This window comes from Macaca fascicularis, chromosome 6, assembly GCF_037993035.2.
Source record: "Macaca fascicularis isolate 582-1 chromosome 6, T2T-MFA8v1.1".
NCBI classification, from domain to species: domain Eukaryota; kingdom Metazoa; phylum Chordata; class Mammalia; order Primates; family Cercopithecidae; genus Macaca; species Macaca fascicularis.
In genome coordinates, this window is record NC_088380.1 from 128,764,732 (window position 1) to 128,787,972 (window position 23,241).

The window sequence follows — 23,241 nt, forward strand, 5'->3', positions numbered from 1 at the left end:
TTCTTGATGAAGTATCAGGCAATCTTACCAAGCCTATCAGATGAGAAAGAGAGGTATAAAGAGAGAGAAAAAGTTAATGTTAAGAACCTTCTTAGTCCTTTGTCTCTCCATGCCTTCTGTTAAACTGAGCTCCTGAAATCAAGACTAAGTCTTTTAGAATGCTTTCCCTCTGTGATCTCCGCTTCTTTGGAGGTGGTAGATGAAATATTCAGTGGGATCCTACTTGTAGATCCAACCATTTTAATAATCTTCAGTGGTCCTAGCTCACCTCCTCAGCTGTGCTGATGTCATGAAAACCAGCCTCGACCTCACAAACTACCCCTTGATGATGCTGACAGCTGGACTACTAATACCCAACTTGCTGTGCCGCTTCTTCATCTTTCCTTGGTGCCAACCATGCCTGCATATCAGGGCAGCATTCCATGATCCCATGGCTCTCAGGTCAACAAACCACAACACTAAGGTAACAGGACCACTTCTCTTCTACGTTGTTGGCTCCAGAAGCCAACCCAAGGGAATTTGTGTGTATGTATTACATGTGTGGAATATGTGTGTGTTGAAGGTGGGGAGAGTTACACATTTTAGAGCAACAGCCTCATCAGTGAAATTGATGTATAGCTTTCTAATGTAAAAATTTAAAGGATAATACTCACCTGTACAAATCACAGTCTAATCTAATCATTTAAAAACTCATCCTTAACTTGTAATTATATATCACATATTGCTGGGTAGAGAGACTGTGATAGATACAACTACATCTCCCAGAGCCCAAAGCCCAAAGCAAAAATAGGTGCTCTTTCTTTGCACTGGCACTCCTTTATGTGGCTTTCTGCTTCTCTAGAAAGAAAAACACTGACTGTAACTTCTGTGAGAGGAGAGGATCACATATTATAAATTCAAATATTACTTAGGCCTAAAATGAACAAAAACCATAACATAGTTATACTCTCAAAAAGTTAATCTAGCTTAATTTCGTATGTCTTCAAAGCCTTTTTTCCCCATCACTTGCTTCCAGCCCAAACACATGTACATCCACATTTCCTAGTGATCATGGATACTGAATCGTTATATAGTGAGCGAATGGATATAGCTCCAGTACTTAAAAATCCAAATTCCAAGGTCAACAACTACAGTCTCTCCCAAAATTCTTAAAATTCCAACAAAGGTAGTGCAACGCAATCTGTAAAGAGTCCTTATTGAAACAGAGGTGATTGTCCCATAAACAGAATCTCAGTGCTCAATGTGAGGCATAAGTTCAGCCTTATGGATAGGTGGGGAACTGAGAGAACTTAAGACTCCATCTTCTTCTCTCCCATTATGTTGTGCAGTGCTCATCTTCCTTACATCTCTTGTCTCTTTGTAGCATTTACTTTATGAGGTTGTCTTATACATAGAAAGAAATGACCTACAAATTGAAGAAAGGGCTAGTAAATCCAGGAACTCAGTAAGTTTCCAGTATTCTCAGCCCAAGCACCTGCTCTGATGCCATGATCCCATCTTTAAAGTCTCCCATGCTGCTGTCATATCCCCAGTTACTTTTAATCAGAGAAGGTGGGAACATAAAGGTATCACTGGTCCCATGTTAAAACTTCAAGTAATTGGAGGCAGAGAGTAGAAGCAAAGGATAAGGAGAGATCGGGGTCAACTCTGATAGGAAAATTTTTTTTAAATATCTTAAAGTTAGAATTCTTTCTGGCCTATCCAAGGCGATGGTCTTCTTTTTATAGGAAAACTCCTTTTCTTGGCCTCCACCCCTGAGCGGTATGTGCTCTAACACGTAAGCTGTAGACAAATCAGGCACTAGAAAAAAACCCAACGTCCAAGTTCAGGTCAGAGAGCATTTTTTTTTTTCATCTTTTTAATTATATGCACTGGACAAATTGAGTGTCTGCCATAGCCCATGGGTGTTTCTTGTCTTTCCTCCATTTTCCCTTGTTTCTCCATTTTACTCTGTGACCTGGAAGCCAACTGGCCTAAGAGTCAGGCCTGTATCCAAACTGAAGAGCACAAGAACCAAACACTAAGAACATTCTCCAACCATTTTCTTCAAGGAGAGTCATTTCAGACAAGAATTTGGCAAGACGTTTAATCAATACCTCAAACACTTCACCTTCCAACTATGTTCTTCTAAGATCAGAAAAACAAAAACAGAAACGGTTCTTATCTCAAATGTGAAAATTTAAAAAAACAAACAAACAAAAAAAACCTTCAGCTAGGAAATTGTGTTTCTTTCAGAAACCTAGACCAAATTAGAGTCTAATTTGGAATTCATTCTTTGACCTATATTTTTCAGCTTCGTAGCTTAAGATTAACAATTAAATAACTAAAATGTCAAGCAGGCATTTGAAATATCAATAGTTCTTTTTTAAAAAATAAATACATAAAGATAATTTAATAAAAACAACATTTTCAAATGAATGTCAAATCTTTCTTATGTTAAAAGGAGCAAAACAAAACTCCAAATCACAAGTAACAGCCTCTTTTAGTTGGCCAATAGACAGGCCGGATTGGGAAATTCTTTTACGCGGCATCCAGTGATTTCCAAAAACAATTTAATTTCAAACAACGATCCTTCCAGATGTGACATTTGGGGAGAATTGTTTAAAACACCAGAAGTAAATGTGAAATACCAGTGGTTTCTAAACAATCAAACTCTCCAATTGTTAAGGTTTGGGATTGAACTATGCAGTTACTCCTATATATTAAAATACTATTTATACTTTGTATGTAGGACATGACTAAAAGAGTAGAAACTTAATTGTATACATTCAGACTCAGTCAGGTTGGTTGAAATTATGTTTTAAATGGCTGAAGGCAAGATTCTGATTTGGAGAAATGAGTCTCTGGTTGCCTCGCCTCATATTCTAATCTCCTTTGCATTTTAGCACCTTCTGCACTCTCCCTACCTCTGCCACCCCCACCCCTTGGTATTGTTGGAAGGGGGTCAAGATAATTTTATAAACTTAACAGAAAACCATCTTTCATAGGACTGTTTGCATTCTGAAAACCTATCTGGGAGAAAGTAATGTTTGACCCAAAGGAATAAACTTTCGAGATAGTTGGGAGAGCAAAGGCGGGAGTTTTGCTAGTTTTTCCCCAGTCCTGTCCAATGGCTGACTCTGGACATGTAAGGCAGGGCATGATACCCCACTGACCACTGATGACTGTATCTCCCATGTTTTTAGAAGCAACTGGAATCAGACAGACCTGGATTCAGATCATAGATGCACAATTAAATCAAATATCTTTGAACAAGTTACTTAACCTCCCCAAGTCTCAGTTTCCATCATGAGAGGTTGAAATGAGAGGATGCCTGCAAAGGACCTGGGATGGTACTTGACAAAACTTTATCTGTGGGCTTCTCCCTGCCCACTTTACAGAAGACCCAACTCTCTGCAATAGAAACCAACTTTTCCACTTAGTAATCACTGTGTGCTTCAGTTTCCTGGTTTATAAAGTAGGGGCACTGAGCTCTGCCCAGAGGGTTATTATGAGAATAAATGAAATAAAGCACGCAAAGTGTTTAGTACAGGGCCTGTTACTTAGTAAATGCTGGTAATTAGCTGCCATTATGCCACTTGGTCAGACATGTTTAATATTGCAATATACATAAGGATTTATAAAAGAGGTTTTAGCCTTTTTCATCAAGTATGGAGGGAGGAGAACGCTCACTCTTACTTCCTCCATCCAAACTTCCTGCATTCTATGATATGCCCTGTGCACTTACCACAGAAATCTCAATTATTTGGCTTAATGGAAGGAATCTGGAGTGTAGAAAATCTAAAACAGAAGCTAAGGTCCAAATTTTTAGTTTAATTTTATCATGGAGAAAGAGAAACACTCGTTGATGGAATGACACACATTCAAATATCTACACAATCACATAATTCCCTCAGATCTTGGCAAAATGTGCCCTGTTTTTGACAGCCTGGGATCCAGCTGGGAACAGGGAAAGCAAAAATCCCCCAGAGAGTAAGTGACTCAAGGATTACCCATGCTCACTGTGTGCACAGCGTCTTGGAAATCAGTCTCATGCCTTAAAGTACAGTTTCTTTTGCCTAAGGATAGGCTTCAAGCCTCCTGTCAAGTTCTGTTGTAATCGTCGTCGTGCTTAAATTCAAAAAGAACAAGGAAGCTTCAATGTGACAATCTCTGTGTCACTATGCTTTTTTTTTTTTTCCTCTAAAGTACCTTTCCTACTATCCTACTACCTGGCAAGTTTTGTTTTAATTCCTCAGTCAATGATTCAGCTTTTGAGTGAAAACACTGACTCTATAGGAGATCTCAGCTAAAATACAAAAATTCCCTTGATAGGTGACAAACCCTTTTTAGTCATTGGCACATTCATTTCTTAGACATGAGATATAAGGAAAATACTTTTTATTGGCGATATGACTGAGGAGAGGAATTGGAAAAATAGGCAGCTCAGAGTCACAAGCTCAAATGCTTTCAGGGGCAGAACAGGCTGCATAGAGGGCAATGGGGAGTGGTAGAGCTTGTGGTATACTGGAGAGTCAGCCTCACCTAAAGATATTCACATTTAAAACTTTTAAGAACATTGTCCTGGCCAATTAAAACATGCTGTTAATTAAAATGACTGTTGGTCCATCCGCTTGCAACCTGAAATCCAGAGCATAAAGCCGAGAGGAGGCAGTACCATTGGGTAGTCCGGGTGAGATGCTGTAAAGACCCAGGCCTGGGCCAGGAGAAGACAGCTGCGGATGCTGAAGAAGCAACATGTTTGTGCGACAGCTGTGTGCAGGGACCAGGGGCATACACACTTCGTACCTGAGCATAGGGTAACTCACCCCAGCAGCCAACTAGCATGTGGATCACCTGTGGGAGTCTCTGGAACAATGAAGCTATTCTTCTGGATCAGACATCTTGGAGCCAAACCTTCTAATAATTTTTAAGGACCAAAAGTCAAGGATGCTAGAGAGGCTGCACATCTGGAGAGTAGTTTTCAAAATTAATCAGTCTGACTTCAAACATGTTAGTGGGCAGAGAAGTCAGGATGCTTCCTCCACTCAACAGGTCCCCTTCTCACCCTGACCCTGTATCTTGAGTAATTTCAAATGAATGGGCTCAGCACGTGCCAAATAGGGATCTGTCAACCTGATACTGTCTCAGAGATAGAGCTTTGGACAAAGCTAAAAAATATTTTCTAAATAAAGGGATTGGATTGAGACGAAAGGGGCAAAAAGAAAAGAAAGTAAATAAAGTAGTGAGTTCAAGATAGTCATTTCCACTGTTAGGGCTAGTTCTCAGTTCTGTACCCAGCACAGTCCCTGACACATTGTCAGTAATCAGAAAATACTTCTGAGCAACAATATCTGGGCTTCAATTAAATCACCTAGCGAGGGACAGCCCTTTCCTCCACATGCATTTCCATTTAGTGTGGGTCTCAGCTGTGTTTCCAGCAGATGTCTCTGGTTTATTTCTGCTCACAATGGAAATGCAGTATCAAAATCTAGAATCCTATTGTTTCGTTGGCTTTTGAAATTGAAAAGCATCTGATTCATCCCAGATATTTGTGGACTAGCATACTGTACCGGTTACCAGTCACACTCCATCTGAGAGACAAAGTACACATTGACATATATGGCCAGTTCTAGGCCCAGTTGTGAGACAGGGTAAGGATTTTCCTGTCTATCTCCCCCGCGGTCACCATTTTTTAATTCTACATGTTGTGACTTGTCTTATTACAGATTAGTGATTACAACCGTATGGTTGGAAAGTGTCTGAAGGTAGGAGTGCCTTTTTTCTGATTTGCTCCAAGTCGTGGTTCAGGCTTACAGGGGCTATTTGCCTTACAGGATATTCTCTTACCTCTGGGTTCCCTGAGTTCTCTTTGACTCTTAGGTTAATGAATAATCTCAAATGAACACTGGGAACATGGCTGTTTTGATGTAGGGATGATGCAATCTACAAAATGTAGGTTTGATGTAGGGATGATGCAACCTACAAAAATAAAAAAGACCATTAAACTTTCTGCATTTAAAAAAATATTTCCAAGTAATATACAAAGCATGTTACTTGGGAGGACACAGGCATTTCATTTGCAGACATATTTAGTAGTAACATAGTTTACATTTTGATGTGGCTCTTTGGCAAAGGCCCACTAAAATGACCTCATCAAAAAAGCAGAGTGTTTTTGTAATGGTTACAAATAAATCCAGCAAATTACTGCCTTCCAATGTGTGATTGCAGGAGGCTTCCTCTATTCCCTGGTAGCAGATGGGTAATTGTTTCTGTGCCCTTCTAGAGCCAAAGTTCTCAGCTCTCTCTTTCCGAGCTGAATGACCCTAAAGAAAATAATTGTAGGCTGGAGAGTAGACAAGGGCAAGCACAAGGAAAATATAAAGGAATAAATAGTGTGACACAAGGGGAGCCTTTCAGTATCCCTAAAATCAACTGTAGATGAAGACTAACTGAATTTATGTGTTTTGTGCGTATACACACACACACACACACACACACTTATATACTAATAAACCTTGAAGTTCCTCATATGTTGGAAGATAAGAAACTGGTCAGTTATGTCTCTATTTTATTATTATTAAACTTTAAGTTCCAGGGTACATGTGCACAACATGCAGGTTTGTTACATATGTATACATGTGCCATGTTGGTGTGCTGCACCCATTAACTCGTCATTTACATTAGGTATATCTCCTAATGCTGTCCCTCCCCACTCCTCCCACCCCACGACAGACCCCGGTGTGTGATGTTCTCCACCCTGTGTCCAGGTGTTCTCATTGTTCAATTCCCACCTATGAGTGAGAACGTGCAGTGTTTGGTTTTCTGTCCTTGCAACAGTTTGCTTAGAATGATGGTTTCCAGCTTCATCCATGTCCCTACAAAGGACATGAACTCGTCCTTTTTTATGGCTGCATAGTATTCCATGGTGTATATGTGCCACATTTTCTTAATCCAGTCTATCATTGATGGACATTTGGGTTGGTTCCAAGTCTTTGCTATTGTGAATAGTGCCGCAGTAAACATATGTGTGCATGTGTCTTTATAGCAGCATGATTTATAACCCTTTGGGTATATACCCAGTAATCAGATGACTGGGTCAAATGGTATTTCTAGCTCTAGATCCTTTAGGAATCGCCACACTGTCAGTTTAATTAGATCCCATTTCTCAATTTTGGCTTGTGTTGCCATTGCTTTTGGTGTTTTAGACATGAAGTCCTTGCCCATGCCTATGTCCTGAATGGTATTGCCTAGGTTTTCTTCCAGGGTTTTTATGGTTTTAGGTCTGACATTTAAGTCTTTAATCCATCTTGAATTAATTTTTGTATAAGGTGTAAGGAAGGGATCCAGTTTCAGCTTTCTACGTATGGCTAGCCAAGAAACTGGTCGGTTATGTTTCAAACAGACAAGATGCCATGCACGTGGGTGCAAAGGGACAGTCCTGCTTTTATGTTATTCATCTCTGGCTACAGGGCTCAGGTACTGAAACTCTAGGGTTGAGTTTTTCTTGAAGAAATCTTATGTAAATAGGGTTGCTTCTTAATGGACTTTGTCCTACAAAAAATGTAATGTCCTGAAAAAAAAGTCTTGATAAAACATTTTCTTATTTGATGTTTTTATTTGTTTTCTTTTGTGGTTATATGCTTTGTTTTTTGAACTAGGAAAACTTCTTGGGAGACAAGTTAAAGAGTTTAGAATAGAAATCATTTGAAATATTCCCTAGGTCCCGGCAAAAAATAACTAAAATACATTACTTGATTCTGGAATTTCTTTTACAATGTGTAATGCTGACTTTCAACTGACTGCATTTCATGAGCATGGCAATGCAAAAATACTCCACTAAACTGTATCTGCACGAGTGTTTTTAAATCAGCCTTATTGAGAAATAATTTGCAAACAATAAACTGCATCCATTAAACATGAGCAATTCAATGAATTTTGATGGTTTTAGAAACCTATTATACCACCACCATAACCAAGACATAGAACATTTTCATTACCTTCCAAAATGTCTTATATTTCTTTATCACCTTCCACTTCTAGCCTCCAGGCAACCACTAATCTACAGATTAGTCTGGATTTTATATAAATACAATCATGTCATGTGTATTCTTGTGTTTGGTTTCTTTCAGCATAATGATTCTGAGTTTCATCCACTGGTGCAAGTAGCAGTCGTTCTTTTTTATTGCTCAGTAATAGAGCATTGAATGACTGTATTCAACTTTCTTGCTCTATTTATGGATGTTTCCAGTTGCATTCGTGTTTTGTTTTATTTTATGTTTTTTGTTTTTTTGAGACAGAGTCTCACTCTGTTTCCCAGGCTGGAGCTTCAGCCTCCCTAATAGCTGGGATTACAGGCACCCACCATCATGCCCAGCTAATTTTTGTATTTTTGTAGAGATAAAGTTTCATCACGTTGGCCAGGCTGGTCTTGAACTCCTGACCTCAGGCGATCTGCCCACCTCGGCCTCCCAAAGTGCTGGGATGACAGGCGTGAGCCACCACACCTGGCCAAATTCATGTTTTTTTATTGTGACTTCAGAACTTTAGTGCAGGCAGAACCAATTTGCATTTCTCCAATATGGGAAAACCAAGATGGTTTAGTGTATAAAAATTCTAAATTGTCCCATCTTGCCCATTTCTTAATCTGATTATGTCTCAAAGATATGAAGTCCACATCCTTATATTCAGGGCTCAACACAATCCCCAAAATTGCCCTCTCTCTATCCAAAACAACATAACACCTTAACTTGACTGATGCAGCTCTCTTATTATAGAAAGTCCTTCCTTTCAGTGTTATTTGTCAAATCTCTACCCAACTATTCTGACAGGAGGATGAAGTCTGGGATCTGGACTAAGGTGGAAAGACAGAGGGCCAGGGGAGACACTTAGAAAAGGTCACGACCTTCAACTATTTTCTCAAGGTCTAACCACTCGTGTTTCCATCCTATGTGGAACAGATTGATCTTCACTTGTATACTTCCTCTAAGCAGACTTCTTGTTTCCATTATGGGCATTAGGGCTTTCATGTTCACATACTACAGTACTATTAAACAGTTGTTGAAAAGGTCATGTTGTTTAGCAGCTTGCCTAAAGGAGTTCTCCTCTCTCCAGTACAGTTCTACCATTCAATAAACCCACTTCAGATATTATCCACTTCATTGGCTTCTGATCAAAACACTTCCTTTTCTTCCTGCTTCAGACTCCTGTGGCACTATGTCCCCATATCATGATACTTACACCTTTTGGCTTGTAAATTAATAGTTTATATGTTTGCCTCCATAACTACAGAGAGTTAAGGATTGGGATTCCCCACAACCTCCAGCTTGGTGCTGGAGGAAGTAGATGAATGAAGGCATGGAGACAGCAAAGTTGAGGACTGTGGCCTCTAGCTTGGGGAATAGTGTCCAGTTTGGTGTGGCTCAAAGATGTGTTTCGTGGGGCTAAGATTGGCCATGGCTGAAGTCTGCATGAAGTGTTAGACTTTACTCTGTAGCCACAGAGAACCATAAAATTACTGAGATCAAGTTAGATAGGCCAAGTTTGCACAAAACAGTCAAGTGGGGTGGGGGCGGAGATAGTTGAGAAGATGAAAATTATATGGCGATATGTCAATCCATCTAGAATGGGCAATACAGGATCCAAAGGATGGCCTGGTTCATCCATCCACCAAATTATCCTTTTGACCGCCACTTTTCAAAATAAGATGACTAGTACCACACAGCCCCACTTAGTTGCTTGTGAGTTCATTTTTTGACTAATGCGTTCAGGCGCGGGAAACAACCTAGACAAAATTAAAATATCTGTAAGAGTTGCATTTAGGATTATCTTATGGTGGAAATGGACTCAGGCTAAATCTTGTTCTCAGATTATTTTTCCAGACATTTGTTACTGCTTTTTAAAGTAATGGAGCAGAATTCTAGGATTTCAATTATGTTTTGCCATACAAGTATTTAACTGATATGTACTCAACTACAAACAATTAGCAAAATAAAATAGTATTGGAATAATGCAACTTAAAGTACTATAAGTATTTTTATTTTGTATTTAAAAGGAAAATGTTTTCTATTGACAACATTTCTGACACCAAATGTGTGGATTTTTACCCCTACAGCAACAACCAGTTCTCCAGACAACTGAGTGTTGTCCCAGAGTTAGCGCAGACCTCACAAGTTGAGGGCTCAGTCTCACAAGACTGCCCCCCAGCTTCAGAAGCCAATCACAACTACTGGGAAGTCAGGTTACTCACACTTCTGTCAACTTGGTTAAAAACTGAATTTCCCATGATCCTGCCTTCATGCTTAATAATTTGCTCTAACAGCTCACAAAACTCAGGGAAACATTTTATCGTGTTATTTATGTTACCAGTTTACTATAAATGATTACAGATGAACAGTCAGATGAATAGGTACATAGGACAAGGTATGGGGTTGGGGGTAGTGTGGAGCTTCTGTAACCTTTGGGGCCACCACCCTCCCAGCACCTCAATGGATTTGCCAAGCTTGAAGCTATCTGAAACTCTTCATTTGGAGTTTCTATGGAGCTTCCATTACATAAAAATAATTGATTGAATCATTGAACATTAGTGATTATCTCAATCCCCAGCCCCTCTTCCCTCCTCAGAGGTCAGCAAGTAGGGCAGAAATTTCCAGCCCTCTCATCAGGCCTTGGTCATTCTGGCAACCAGCCTTAATCTTTAAGCTGTCTACGGGTCCCAGCCACCAGTCATTCATTAGCATACAAAAAGACACTCATCACTCCCGGGGATTCCAAAAGTCTTAGAAGCTCTTGTTTCAGAAACGGGAAAAGGACCAAACACAATTTTAAAAGCCCCTATCAACCCTATCACTCAAGAAGTTACAAGGATTTTGAGAGGTCTGTGTCAGGAAGTAGGTGCAGAGACCAAATATGCATTTCTTATTAAGCCACAGCCTTGTAATTTTATGCTATGCAAAACTGTATTCATTCCTAATACTAACTCTAATTCCAACTACTAGTTTGTTATAATACTAAACTATGTTATATACATAATCTTGGAATATCTTTTATGAGTTATTTCAGGAATTTTCAGAAAGTAATTCAGTCTGCATTATTTTACCTTTAAGACTGATTTTACTACCCAATCCAGATTAACTTTTGACTCCAGAGCTGATACTCTTTTTTTATTATTTTATTATAAAAATGATACAAATTCATTTTAAAATTCAAGCCATTAGGAAAGTATAAAAATTACCCCAGACTCCTCTAATTTGACCTTAGTGGATATCATTCCAGGCATCTGTGTACACAGACATACATAAGTAGACATGTATATGTTTTCATATAAGTGAGATTATTAGTAGAGATAAATTTAATTTACTTGCATTTGACAAAAAGACACCAAAGTGAAACTAATAATTTTGCTGAACTTCAAGATAATATTTCTTCACTAAAAGTTTAGTTTTTAAAAGGACCTACTAAAGTTGAAAAAAAAGTAATTATTCAAGGATTTGCAAAACATTAACTTCAAATTTTAATTTTACACTGCTTCAATTGACTGTTTCACATGAAAACTGAGGAATTTAATGTCATTAACTTCTTTGTACTGCTCCTTCCCCTACTAATTTTGATAATTTTATATTCTCTTCTCTATAATTTTTTTTTTTTTTGAGACAGAGTCTCACACTGATGCTCAAACTGGAGTGCAATGGCACAATCACAGCTCGCTGCAGCCGCAACTTCCCGGGCTCAGGTGGTCCTCCCACTTCAGGCTACTAGTAGCTGGGAACTATAGGCATGTGCTACCATGCCCAGCTATTTTTTACATTTTTTGTAGAGATGGGGTCTCACTGTATTGCTCAGGCTCAGGCTGGTCTCAAACTCTTGGGCTCAAGCAATCTACCCTCCTTGACCTCCCAAAGTGCTGGGATTACAGGTAAGAGCCACTGGGCACAGCCTCTACAATTTCTATAGTTATTTTGCCTCCCATGATTTAAGTGGATTAATTGCCACTCCTTTAGTCACAATCTCTATATTTTTTAGCTTTTTTGTTGTTTCATCCTTGATTTCTTGTATTAACTAATGTTTTTCAAAGAGAATCAGAGGTAGAGTGGCTATATCATGTATTTATTATACAGGGACATTTTAGAGAGTAAAAGAAGAGCTATTAATATTAGCAAAGACAACAGGTAAATAATAAGACTATTCTAGGCAAAACAGTGCTTAGAATCACCCTAAAGCCAGATATGGTGTATTTTATAAGCTCTTGAATGCTTCAACTCAGAACTTTCTGAGCCATTTAAACAGTGCCAAATGGCCCCTTTAGCAACGAATTATCTATTGGAAGAAAAAGTTTGGCTCTGGCTAAAGGCCCAGTAGCTCACTTCCTGGGGCTAATATATGAGTTTTAGGGAATCTACCAATCAATTGAAACCATATCCACAATTCTGTATACATATGCATTTTTCTGGGGAGATCACTGTGACACTAATCAGATTTTCAAAGACTATTGCTCCATAAACATTTCTTACCAATTTCTATTTCATAAGGTGATGCTTGGATCACATTCTCTGAACTCCCCTGTAAATAACATCACAGAACTATGCTTTCACACTATAAGTTATCACTTCATATCTTCTGTATAATTAGTATAAGAAGTGAACAAATGTGGGCTGGGAGTGGTGGCTCACACCTGTAATTCCAGCACTTCGGGAGGCCGAGGCAGAGAGATCATGAGGTCAGGAGATAGAGGCCATCCTGGCTATCACAGTGAAACCCCATCTCTACTAAAAATGCAAAAAAAGCCAGGCGTGGTAGCGGGCGCCTGCAGACCCAGCTACTCAGGAGACCAAGGCAGGAGAATGGCGTGAACCCGGGAGGCAGAGCTTGCAGTGAGCAGAGATCGCGCCACTGCACTCCAGCCTCGGCGACAGAGTGAGACTCCATCTCAGAAAAAAGAAAAGAAAAGAAAAGAAATAAACAAATGTGGAGTGTTTCTGATATTTTGTAAAACTGCTAGTAATGACTTCCATTTTAGTTTTCATTACATCTTTTATTAAAATTCATAAATTCATGCAATAAATTTAGTGCTAGGAATATTTTTTTCCTTCTGACCAGTTGTCATAGTTCTTTCTGCAAACTCTGTTAGTTATTGAATTGTGTATTTCACAGTGGTTTCCTTCTAGCCTGTACTATCAGAGAGGTCATCTAGAGAAATTTGAACCTATCTGAAATATAGGTATTCTAGTCTTGGTTTTCTGAAACAACTATGTCCATTCCTCTTTTATCCAAACCTCTCTTAAGGTTCTCCAACAAATCAGTCTCTTTTCTTGGTCCTTAATCTTTCTCCCCTGCTTCAATAGTGATACTATGACTATTTCAAACAGTAACAATGAATGGATGGATGCCAGGTGATATATACAATAATTAGGATAAAAGTAGTTAAATATCCACTTCCCTGTGTGTTACACAAACCTGGCCTAAAACATTGAACATGAAGTGTTCCTGACAGAGAAAAGACATCAACAGAAAGAAAAAGATGCTGTGTGGAAAATAATATAATTCCAATAGTGGCCAGCAAAATAATTGAAAGCATATGAAAAGTTAGTGGATTCAAGTTAAAAGCTTTCCCTAAAGTGTTCAAGTGCCTGCCTATATCTAGCCTAAATCAACTTTCCCAGGAAACTGAGAGGACCAAAACAAAATTGTGATGAGCCCTGACAGACTTTTATGCACACTTACATAGATTTAGTGATTAACTTTTTGTAAAAAATGTCTTTTACCTTGATGTTCGAAAAGTAATGCCACACCAGCAAAATATTATCTGAAATGTTACAGGAAAACTGTTGACCTAATTCTTTGCTCTTCAGCAACCTCAGACTTATCGACTTCCTCTTTGCCTTCCTTTGATAACACTTTCCTGAAGTTGGCTGGTCCTGGCAAGGGCCTCCATAGACAGGGCCCCCTGCCCTCACATAACCTCCTCAGCCACCCTTCCACTGCCCTCCTTACTCTGTTATGCCATGCCACTGAAAGCTACAGCCTGCGCATTTGCTAAGAGGGAGCCTTCTGCTGGTCCTGCCAGAGCTACAGTCCCTTCTTTCTGTTCCTTCTTTCCATCCCCCACAGATCCACTTCTATCTGAAAAAGGCCAAATAGGAAAACCCTGGACTGGAAAAAGAGGCCAAACAGGAAAACCTTGGCAGCTGGGGCAGTGGCAATAACCACAAGTTGGAGATTGCTCAGCTTTCCCTGGAAGTTTCAGACTGACAATTGGAAAATCAGTGAAAAATAAAATAGGTTTTCTTATCTCTGTTCAGACCCATGTGGATGTATTTTTCTCTTCTGCTGTGGCTGGGTTGTTTGTGCTTCACTAGAGCATGGCTTAGGAGTAAGATGCTCAAAACATAAGAATATGGAGTATATTGCAGGTTCAACGGAAGTTCAACCACAAATACAGAGCATGGGACAAGCTTTAGAAAATATAATATAGACCATCTTCGTCTTTTTATGGTATTAATTTTCCCCCACATCCCTTTCCGTTGTTTGGTAGATGTCTTCTGACCTCTGTGTCTGCCTGTTTTCTTCTAACTTTCCTTCCAGAGGAAATCTTCTGACACGGTGACACAAATGTCTTCATTTATGACCCATGCCATTTATTTTGCTTATATGCTTGGTTAAATACTGGATTTGGCTCATACTTTCCATGTGGAATTTTATTAAATTCACTATTTTCAAAGTAAAAAGAATAACTTCTCATTTTAAACTAAAAAATCTGCATTTAATTAACCTTTCCAGTAAATAAACATGTAAAAAAGTAGTAAGAAACATTTAAATGTCTTGAAAATTTTTGCTTATGCTTTGTACTTTCTGTTAGGTCTTTCTTGAATTTCTCAAATATTTTTAATGTCACTTTTAAATTGTTAGAACCCACCATATGGCTAAGAAAAGAAGGATAAACAGCTATTTAGTTATTTTGATAAATGTAGACAGTTTATTGGCATAAGTTAGTATAGAATAATAGAATAAAATATTCCACTTCAAATAATACTCTTTTTATAAAAACTTCAATCATCCAGGGAGTCACTTTATTTTCCCTTTTTGCTTGGTCTATGTAACTGTGGATTTATTCACCTAACATCTCTTTTTATGTCTGGTAAGCAGAAATCATAAATGTGTTTCTTTCTGGTTTTGATGTTGCTCTGTGCAAGGTGAAAGTCCCAATAGTTATAGTTAAAAGTAGGCTGATTATATGACATATACATCTACCTAGTTTTATTTCCCCAAAGGAGACCACACAATCAGCTTAATTTGTTTCTGTTTTAATGCCACCTGGCGCTACTAAAGAGCATATTGAAAAAAAGTCATTTAATTCCAACAAAATTTCTTGCAGCTTCAGGTAACTAGGTCTTTTCCATTATTCAGTGAATATTCTTCCCTAATTGAATCATTACTACATTCCCCAGGGTGCATAATCCCAGCATCTTTCACTATTCTATTTCCCAGAATTCAAATCTCTTAATTCTCTGAAGATCACTTTGCCTCATACTTAGAAGACTAAGTCCATGTATGTGAGCTCCACCAATTCCTCACTTCTCTGCAAACACCTTTTCCCTTTCTCTAGCTTTCCTTTTTTCCCTTTTCTCAGAGGCTAACACCTCCAATTATGCCCTTAATCTCATCTTCTACTGCCTCCTCTGTGATTTTTAATTATCCTATTTCATTGGGGAACTATAATCTTTTCCTCTCTACCTAAGGTATCCCTATCCTATAAACAACAACAAAACAAACCTTTCTTCTACTTTGCTTATCTCTCAAGTTTCTTTTCTGCAAGTTTTTGAAAGTATGTTGTTCTCCTCCTTGACATAACTTTTAACTCCTAACAATTTAGCCTTTACCATTACCACTCCTTTGGAACTAATCTCTCAAAGTTCCTGCTATGGAATCCACTGATAACTCCATCTAATAGCCTTTTCTCAGCCCCTCATTACTCTTTGTAGCATCTGACAGGGTTGATGATACCATATTTCTGGAAACCAGAAATGTTTCCAGAATTCTGAATGGAATCTTTTGTCTGCATGCCCTGTTTCTTTAACTGCAAATTTGAACCTTTCTCTGTGTTTTCTGGCTATAATTTCCCGTGTCCAATATCCCTACTATAAATATTCTCCCAATAATTTTTCTCCATATATTCTTTACATACTCCTATTTATAGAATTTACATGGTTTTAAACATTTTTTTTTCTGTGTGAATAGCTCTGAAATAAATGAATACTGAATTTGCAGGCCTGTATTTCCTGTTTTGGCTGGATTTATTTATTTAAATTCTACAATTATGTCAAACTCAACAGATCCAGAACAAAATGTTTTTCTCCTTCCCTAAATTACCTTTTTGGATTTATAAATTTTATTTGTACTCTGTGCAATGCTTTTCTATAGCTCTATCCTCAGATTTAGACAGGTCCTGTGTTCCTAAAATGGTAGAGGCTTCTGTCAATCCCCAGTCCTCTCCCCAATGTCAGATTGTTACCTCCTATTACTGGGTGTAAGACTTGGTGGGTAGGAGAGTATACACAGATGGTCCCTGCGTGCCTGCCCCTTAGAGGTGCTTACGCTCAGCTACTCTGCCCTTTTCTTGTGGCAGACAATTTTGTCTCATATAAAGTTTGGAGCTTGGAGGCTTTTTCTTGGTACTATTGATCTATCTTCAAACTTAGGTAGGCCTTTTAGTTCATCTATTTATCTTGCAACTTTGAGTCTCCAATGGACTCAAAAATTATGATTCTGTAAGCTATTCAATTTGTTCTCATTGTTTAGGTGGAAGCAATGATTCTTCTGCTTTTCTGTATCTTAGACAGAAACCGAATTTCCCTATTGCATCTTATCCTTAACTCTCCTGTAGATTTGGTTCTTCCTAAGAACAAGAAAACTAAGAATTTTAGTTCAAGTAGTTTATTTGGGAGGTGATCTCAGGATACCCCAGTAAAGGAATAGGAAGAGAGACAGTGAAGAGAACAAAGCCCAGCTAGTGTGTTAACAAGTGACTGTGGTCCAGTCACTCTGGGGACTTCTGGAAGACTATATGGAATCAACCTTGGTGAGGAAGCTGGATATGTATTCGCTGAGTCTCATCTGCAATTGATGAGCTGCTCTGCTGTGGGCAGAGCCTCCTCCCGATCAAAAAAAGCAAAGAATCACAAGTGCTTGCAGTAGAAAGTTGTTGACATGATTCCAATGTGGGCAGGCATAATAGTGTTAACAATGTCTGTTATAAACTTTCCACTGACATTTATTACTTTTCCTCTCAGATATATGGGTGTACTAGAGCCTGGTGTTATTGAGAAGAGTAGTTATGCCTGATTTATCTTTGTATTCTCCCAGCATAGTAACTTGGATATAATAGTCAGAAGGCAATCGATCAATATTTATTAAATGAGAAAATATAATTTATATAGTATCAATATGAAGAATTCTGGTTAGCTCTTTTTTATTTCCTCCGAAGCCCATGTCCTCACCCCAATCCCAAGTACTCAAATAATATAGTTTAATCTTTTAATTGCCAAAAAGATAACATCACCTGACTAGTGGGGATTTTTTTTAATCACATTGATTTTCCAGTTAACTTAAATGTGATATAATTTTAAACTATGATTTCCAAATCTAAGCTTTATCTAACAGATTTTTTTTTCTTTTTTTTTTTTTAATTATACTTCAAGTTCTGGGATACATGTGCAGAATGTGCAGGTTTGTTACATAGGTATACACGTACCATAGTGGTTTGCTGCACCTATCAACCCTTTAACTACATTAGGTATTTCTAGCCCACCATCCCCAATAGGTCCCAGCGTGTGATGCTCCCCTCCCTATATCCATGTGTTCTCATTGTTCAACTCCCACTTATGAGTGATAACAGGGGGTGTTTGGTTTTCTGTTCCTGTGTTAGTTTGCTGACAATGATGGTTTCCAGCTTCATCCATGTCCCTGCAAAGGACATGAACTTATCCTTTTTAAGGTTGTATAGTATTCCATGGTGTATATGTGCCACATTTTCTTAATCTAGTCTATCATTGATGGACATCAGGGTTGGTTCCAAGTCTTTGCTATTGTGCATATTGCTGCAATAAGCATACATGTGCATGTGTCTTTATCATAGAATGATTTATAATCCTTTGGGTATATACCCAGTAATGGGGTTGCTGAGTAAATGGTATTTCTGGTTCTAGATCCTTGAAGATTCGCCACACTGTCTTCCACAATGGTTGAACTAATTTACACTCTCCACATCCTCTCCAGCATCTGTTGTTTCCTGACTTTTTAATGATCACCATTCTAACTGCCATGAGATAGTATCTCATTGTGGTTTAGATTTGCGTTTATCTAATGACCGGTGATGATGAGCTTTTTTTCACGTTTTTGGGCTGCAGAAATGTCTTCTTTTGAGAAATGTCTATTCATATCCCTTGCCCACTTTTTGATGGGGTTGTTTGTTTTTTTCTTGTAAATTTGCTTGTTTTTTTCTTGTAAATGTGTTTAGGTTCCTTGTAGATTCTGGATATTAGCCCTTTGTCAGATAGATAGATTACAAAAATTTCCTCCCATTCTGTAGGTTGCCTGTTCACTCTGATGATAGTTTCTTTTGCTGGACAGAAGCTCTTTAGCTTAATTATATCCCATTTGTCAATTTTGGCTTTTCTTGCCATTGCTTTTGGTGTTTTAGTCCTGACGTCTTTGCTCATGCCTATGTCCTGAATGGTGTTGCCTAGGTTTTCTTCTAGGGTTTTTATGGTTTTAGGTTTGACATTTAAGTCTTTAATCCATCTTGAATTAATTTTTGTATAAGGTGTAAGGAAGGGGTCCAGTTTCAGTTTTCTGCATATGGCTAGCCAGTTTTCCTAATACCATTTCTTGAATAGGGAATCCTTTCCCCATTGCTTGTTTTTGTCAGGTTTGTCAAAGATCAGATGGTTGTAGATGTGTGGCATTATTTCTGAGGCCTCTATTCTGTTCCATTGGTCTATACAGCTGTTTTGGTACCAGTACCATGTTTTGGTTACTGTAATCTTGAAGACAGGTGGCATGCTGCTTCCAGTTTTGTTCTTCTTTTTGCTTAGGATTGTCTTAGTTATATGAGCTCTTTTTTGGTTCAGTATAAAATATAAAGTAGTTTTTTCTAATTCTGTGAGGAAAGTCAATGGTAGCTTGATGGGGATAGCATTGAATCTATAAATTACTTTGTGTAGTATGGCCGTTTTCACGATATTGATTCTTCCTATCCATGAGCATGGAATGTTTTTCCATTTGTTTGTGTCCTCTCTTATTTCCCTGAGCAGTGGTTTGTAGTTCTCCTTGAAGAAGCCCTTCACATCCCTTGTAAGTTGTATTCCTAGGTATTTTATTCTCTTTGTAGCAATTGTGAATGGAAGTTCACTCATGATTTATTTTATGTTACTTACAGCCAGCAATGATACGGCGTCCACCAACAGTTGTTTGCTACATTTGTGGTCGTGAATATGGAACAAAATCTATTAGCATTCATGAGCCACAATGTCTGAAAAAATGGCATAATGAAAACAACTTGTTGCCTAAAGAGTTAAGGAGACCAGTACCTAAAAAACCAGAAGTCAGGACCATTACTGGTAAGTTCCTAGAAAAAAGATTTGAGTGTATAAGGGGAGACTTTTCTCTGTAAACTAATAAAAGCAGAAGTATTTTCTTTTTTTACTTGTTCAAACGACCAAAATCAGCAACATTTCCTGCTTTGGTTAAAGACAAATAAGAAAAACAGTTCTGGAATGCCTATCCAAAGTATTATCTTCCGATGCTGAGACATAAAGACACTGTCCTGGCAACACTGTGCATGAGAGAGACCTATAGGAATTTGCTCTATTTCCCAAAAGTTTCCTTCAAATATCATCAAACCCTTTGAATGTAAAATAAATAATAAAATATTTTTAAAATAAAAATAAATAAAACTTAAAAAAATATGAAACTTAAAAAAAACCTTTGGGAACATCCAAAGTCATGTTTCCAAATATGAATGTGTCTTGGTGTTCACAGAGCAGGGGTACCAAACTTGAATTTTCACCAGGTCCACTAGTCAGGTTATGACATTGAGTAAACTGGTCTGTGTGTACAACAAAGGGGAAGTAAGGACTACGATGAGGTGTGGAGCATCAGATCACTCTAAAGGAGACAGGCCGCTGCCCAGTTCCAGCTGGTGTTATCATTAAGAAATTTAGTCCAATGTACTCATATCTTTCAATAACACAAAACAAACTAGAAATCCAGACATCTATTTTAAGTTTCCAGAATTTTTTGCATTTAATCATTTGTAAAGCCTGGTGCAAACCAAATGAAACTGAAACTACACTGCCATGTTTGGCCTCATCACAAAGCCTCATGCTTATTCATTTAGGGTATGAGAATAGTTAAGAAAATATTTTTGCCATGCAAGCTCAGACTTATCATATTTTTACCATTGTCATTTTCTCAGTAGATCCCCTAAACCATCTCATAGGACAATGTTGGTTTTAAGAGGAGTATCTTTCAATTTATCCGTTGTCCTGTGTAACCATAGATTTGCAATGCTGAAAAGTATTTAATGTCAATTAGTCCAAAGCACTTGTGTCAGAGATGTGACACAAGGAGAGTTTTATAACAACCTACAAAGTAGATCCTAGATTGTATGATAAATTCTAGATCCTGCTAGATCCTAGCTGTTCACAGTCCTTGCCAAAAAGAGGGCTTTACATACAGGTGGGAAAAGAGCTGAAGATGAAAACAACCAGCTACTGAAATTAGAGAATTTTCCACAAACAGGTTGTTTATTTCATTGAAACTCTCTTTCCAGCATTTCTCACTTGGTGTCAAAATCTGTTTCCTTCCCTTCTGATCTTTTATCACTTTCTCTGCTTGACCATAACTACCAGAAGGCTAGAAGTAAGAGGAACGATTAGTCTGAAAGCCCTGGTGGTTCACCATTCTGTTACTGCCTACAAATGGAAAAGATAGGTCTTATAACTGCATTGTCTTCCTCTCAGTCCCACGTTATTTATCTCTGAAGATGCCCTTCCTCTCTAGGTAAAAATATTTCACATTACCATTTTTATCTCATGAACTCATTGTAGTTATAGGGTTCAACTAACCCCTCTTCCTGATCTGAAATCAAAGCCCTATGCAAAAACACTTAGAAATGTGATGAATCACCTTCAAGTGAGAGTCAATGACTACTCTGGAATTTTTGAATTCATTTTAAAACTCATATGAGTAACGAGAAAGTCAGCATCATTCTTTTCTCATTTTTCAAAGCACTCAAAATACACATTCATATCCCACATAGACAGTGACGTTTGCTATATCCAAAGAAGAAATACTAGATTTTGCTGGGATTTAAATTCCCATGGAGCAGAAAAGTAAGAATTAGGAGCAGACATGTTAAAAAATTTAAGATTCACTGTGGTTGTGTGAACCATTAGATAGAAATAGTATGTGAATTGCCTAAGCTTTAACGAAGTAATCTATGCTGTGCCAAAGATAAAAACTAAGTAATATGTTTCTGAGTGCCTTGTTACATTTTGGGGGCCTATTTTCAGTGGTTCTAAGATATAGTCAGTTTAATGTACTAAAGTCATTCTATTTTAACTAAGGTTTATTAAAGCTAAATCCCACATTGTTTCTCTAAAATAAAGCCATATGCTTTTTTCCCCATGCTCTGCCAATGAAGATTATACATTTCTCATCTGTCTTTGTTATTTTCTTAAGGACACATCTTTTTGTCAGATTATTCTGTTTGCATTCTCCACTTTGATTACTTAAAGAATATCTGAGTTTATGACCATGAAGAGATGATAAGTTTTTAAGATACAATTCATCTTAAATTCACTCTCAACTGTCAGTCTTGGCTTCTAAAAACATTCCACTGAAGAATTACAGAAAAGGAAAATACAAATACATGCTGATTCCCCTTTGTAAGCTTATATTTAGAGTCAACTGAAAGAAGGCCAAAAGTTATATTTGCAAAATAATGATGTATATGCAAAGATGTTAATAATTAGTGAAGAATGCATATCATAACATGTAAAACAATGTCTTTCCTTTTTAAAATCCAAAGAGTGAAAACCTCTGTCTGATTCCCAGCTAACTTTACTCAACCCTTGAAAGAGCGAGCAGCCCTTTCTTTTTTGGAGGCAAAAGTAATATGATTTGTTTAAAATACTCAGTGAACAGGTATTTCCTGAAAATATTTTCCATAGAAAGTAGAATATGGTTCTCCCTAATAAAAACTGATTCATTTTACCTTTTTCTTTCCTTTTTGTTTTTGGTATTTTTTTCCCTTTTTTTCCTTTTGCTTTTTCCCTTTAACTTTCCAGCCAAAGGCTTCTATGATCTTGATGCTTTAAATGAAGCTGCTTGGACAAGTGCCCAGAGCCAGTTGGTTCCCTGTAATGTTTGTGGGCGTACCTTCCTGCCAGACAGACTGATTGTTCACCAACGATCTTGTAAGCCCAAAGCCGCCAAGTAAAGCCCTTTTCTCTCTACTGAAGTGTTACAGGAATTAATCCCTTTGAAAGAGATTGGGATAGGGTGGGAAGGAGAAAAAGGAGGTGACGAGGGGAAACAAGGAAAACTGCAATTGACCAAGGGCTGTTCTAGCAGGGGAGGCCCAGCTCAGCGCTTTGGTGTTGTAAGCGTTGCTCACTATTATGCAGTTGGGCAAATGCTCTGGTTTTAACAAGCAGCTGCATGTGCATAGGCACGCTGGGGACCATTTCACACTTTTGTCAGGCAGATTTACAAGCAGGCTGCTTCTCATCAGAGCTGGGATTTTGTCTAAAAGAAATTTCAGAGCCAACCGTCCCCATTTTTCTTCCATTTTCTTTCCTGAACAAGATTTCGAACTTCACAATTAGGGCTCTTATTCAGTGCACAAGGGCTCCAGAGGCAACTTCAGGCAACTCTTTAATCCCAGGAAGAACTGGATTCCTTCCTCTCCCTGAGCTTTCTGAAATAACCTGTCATTCCACATGTCCTTTTATCCAGGGACATTTTTTGAGTTATTGATTGGGGCAGTTCTTTTCTCTATAAGATTGTTCAACAGCAGAGACATTCAAAACATCGCTGAGAACTCAAAGTACCGGAACCATATCTAACTCATTCTCGCTTTCAAATGGCAAGAAATGCTACAAGATATTTCAGAGCCACTGCCAGCCTCATGTATCAGGAGACTGCTGCAATACAATTCATCAAAATAGGTGGAAGCTAGCTAGCTCCTTCCTTCTTTAGGAG

General features: G+C 38.1%; 1 protein-coding gene across 1 annotated transcript; it reads left to right on the plus strand.

Moving 5' to 3' along the window:
* The first annotated feature begins 376 nt into the window (after positions 1-376).
* Positions 377-22,493, plus strand: ZNF475 (zinc finger protein 475). The gene is made up of 3 exons (XM_005557608.4): positions 377-463; positions 19,412-19,592; positions 22,326-22,493. The coding sequence occupies exons 1-3, from the start codon at positions 431-433 to the stop codon at positions 22,475-22,477; spliced, it is 366 nt and encodes a 121-aa protein (XP_005557665.3). The 5' UTR covers positions 377-430; the 3' UTR covers positions 22,478-22,493.
* Positions 22,494-23,241: the final 748 nt, after the last annotated feature.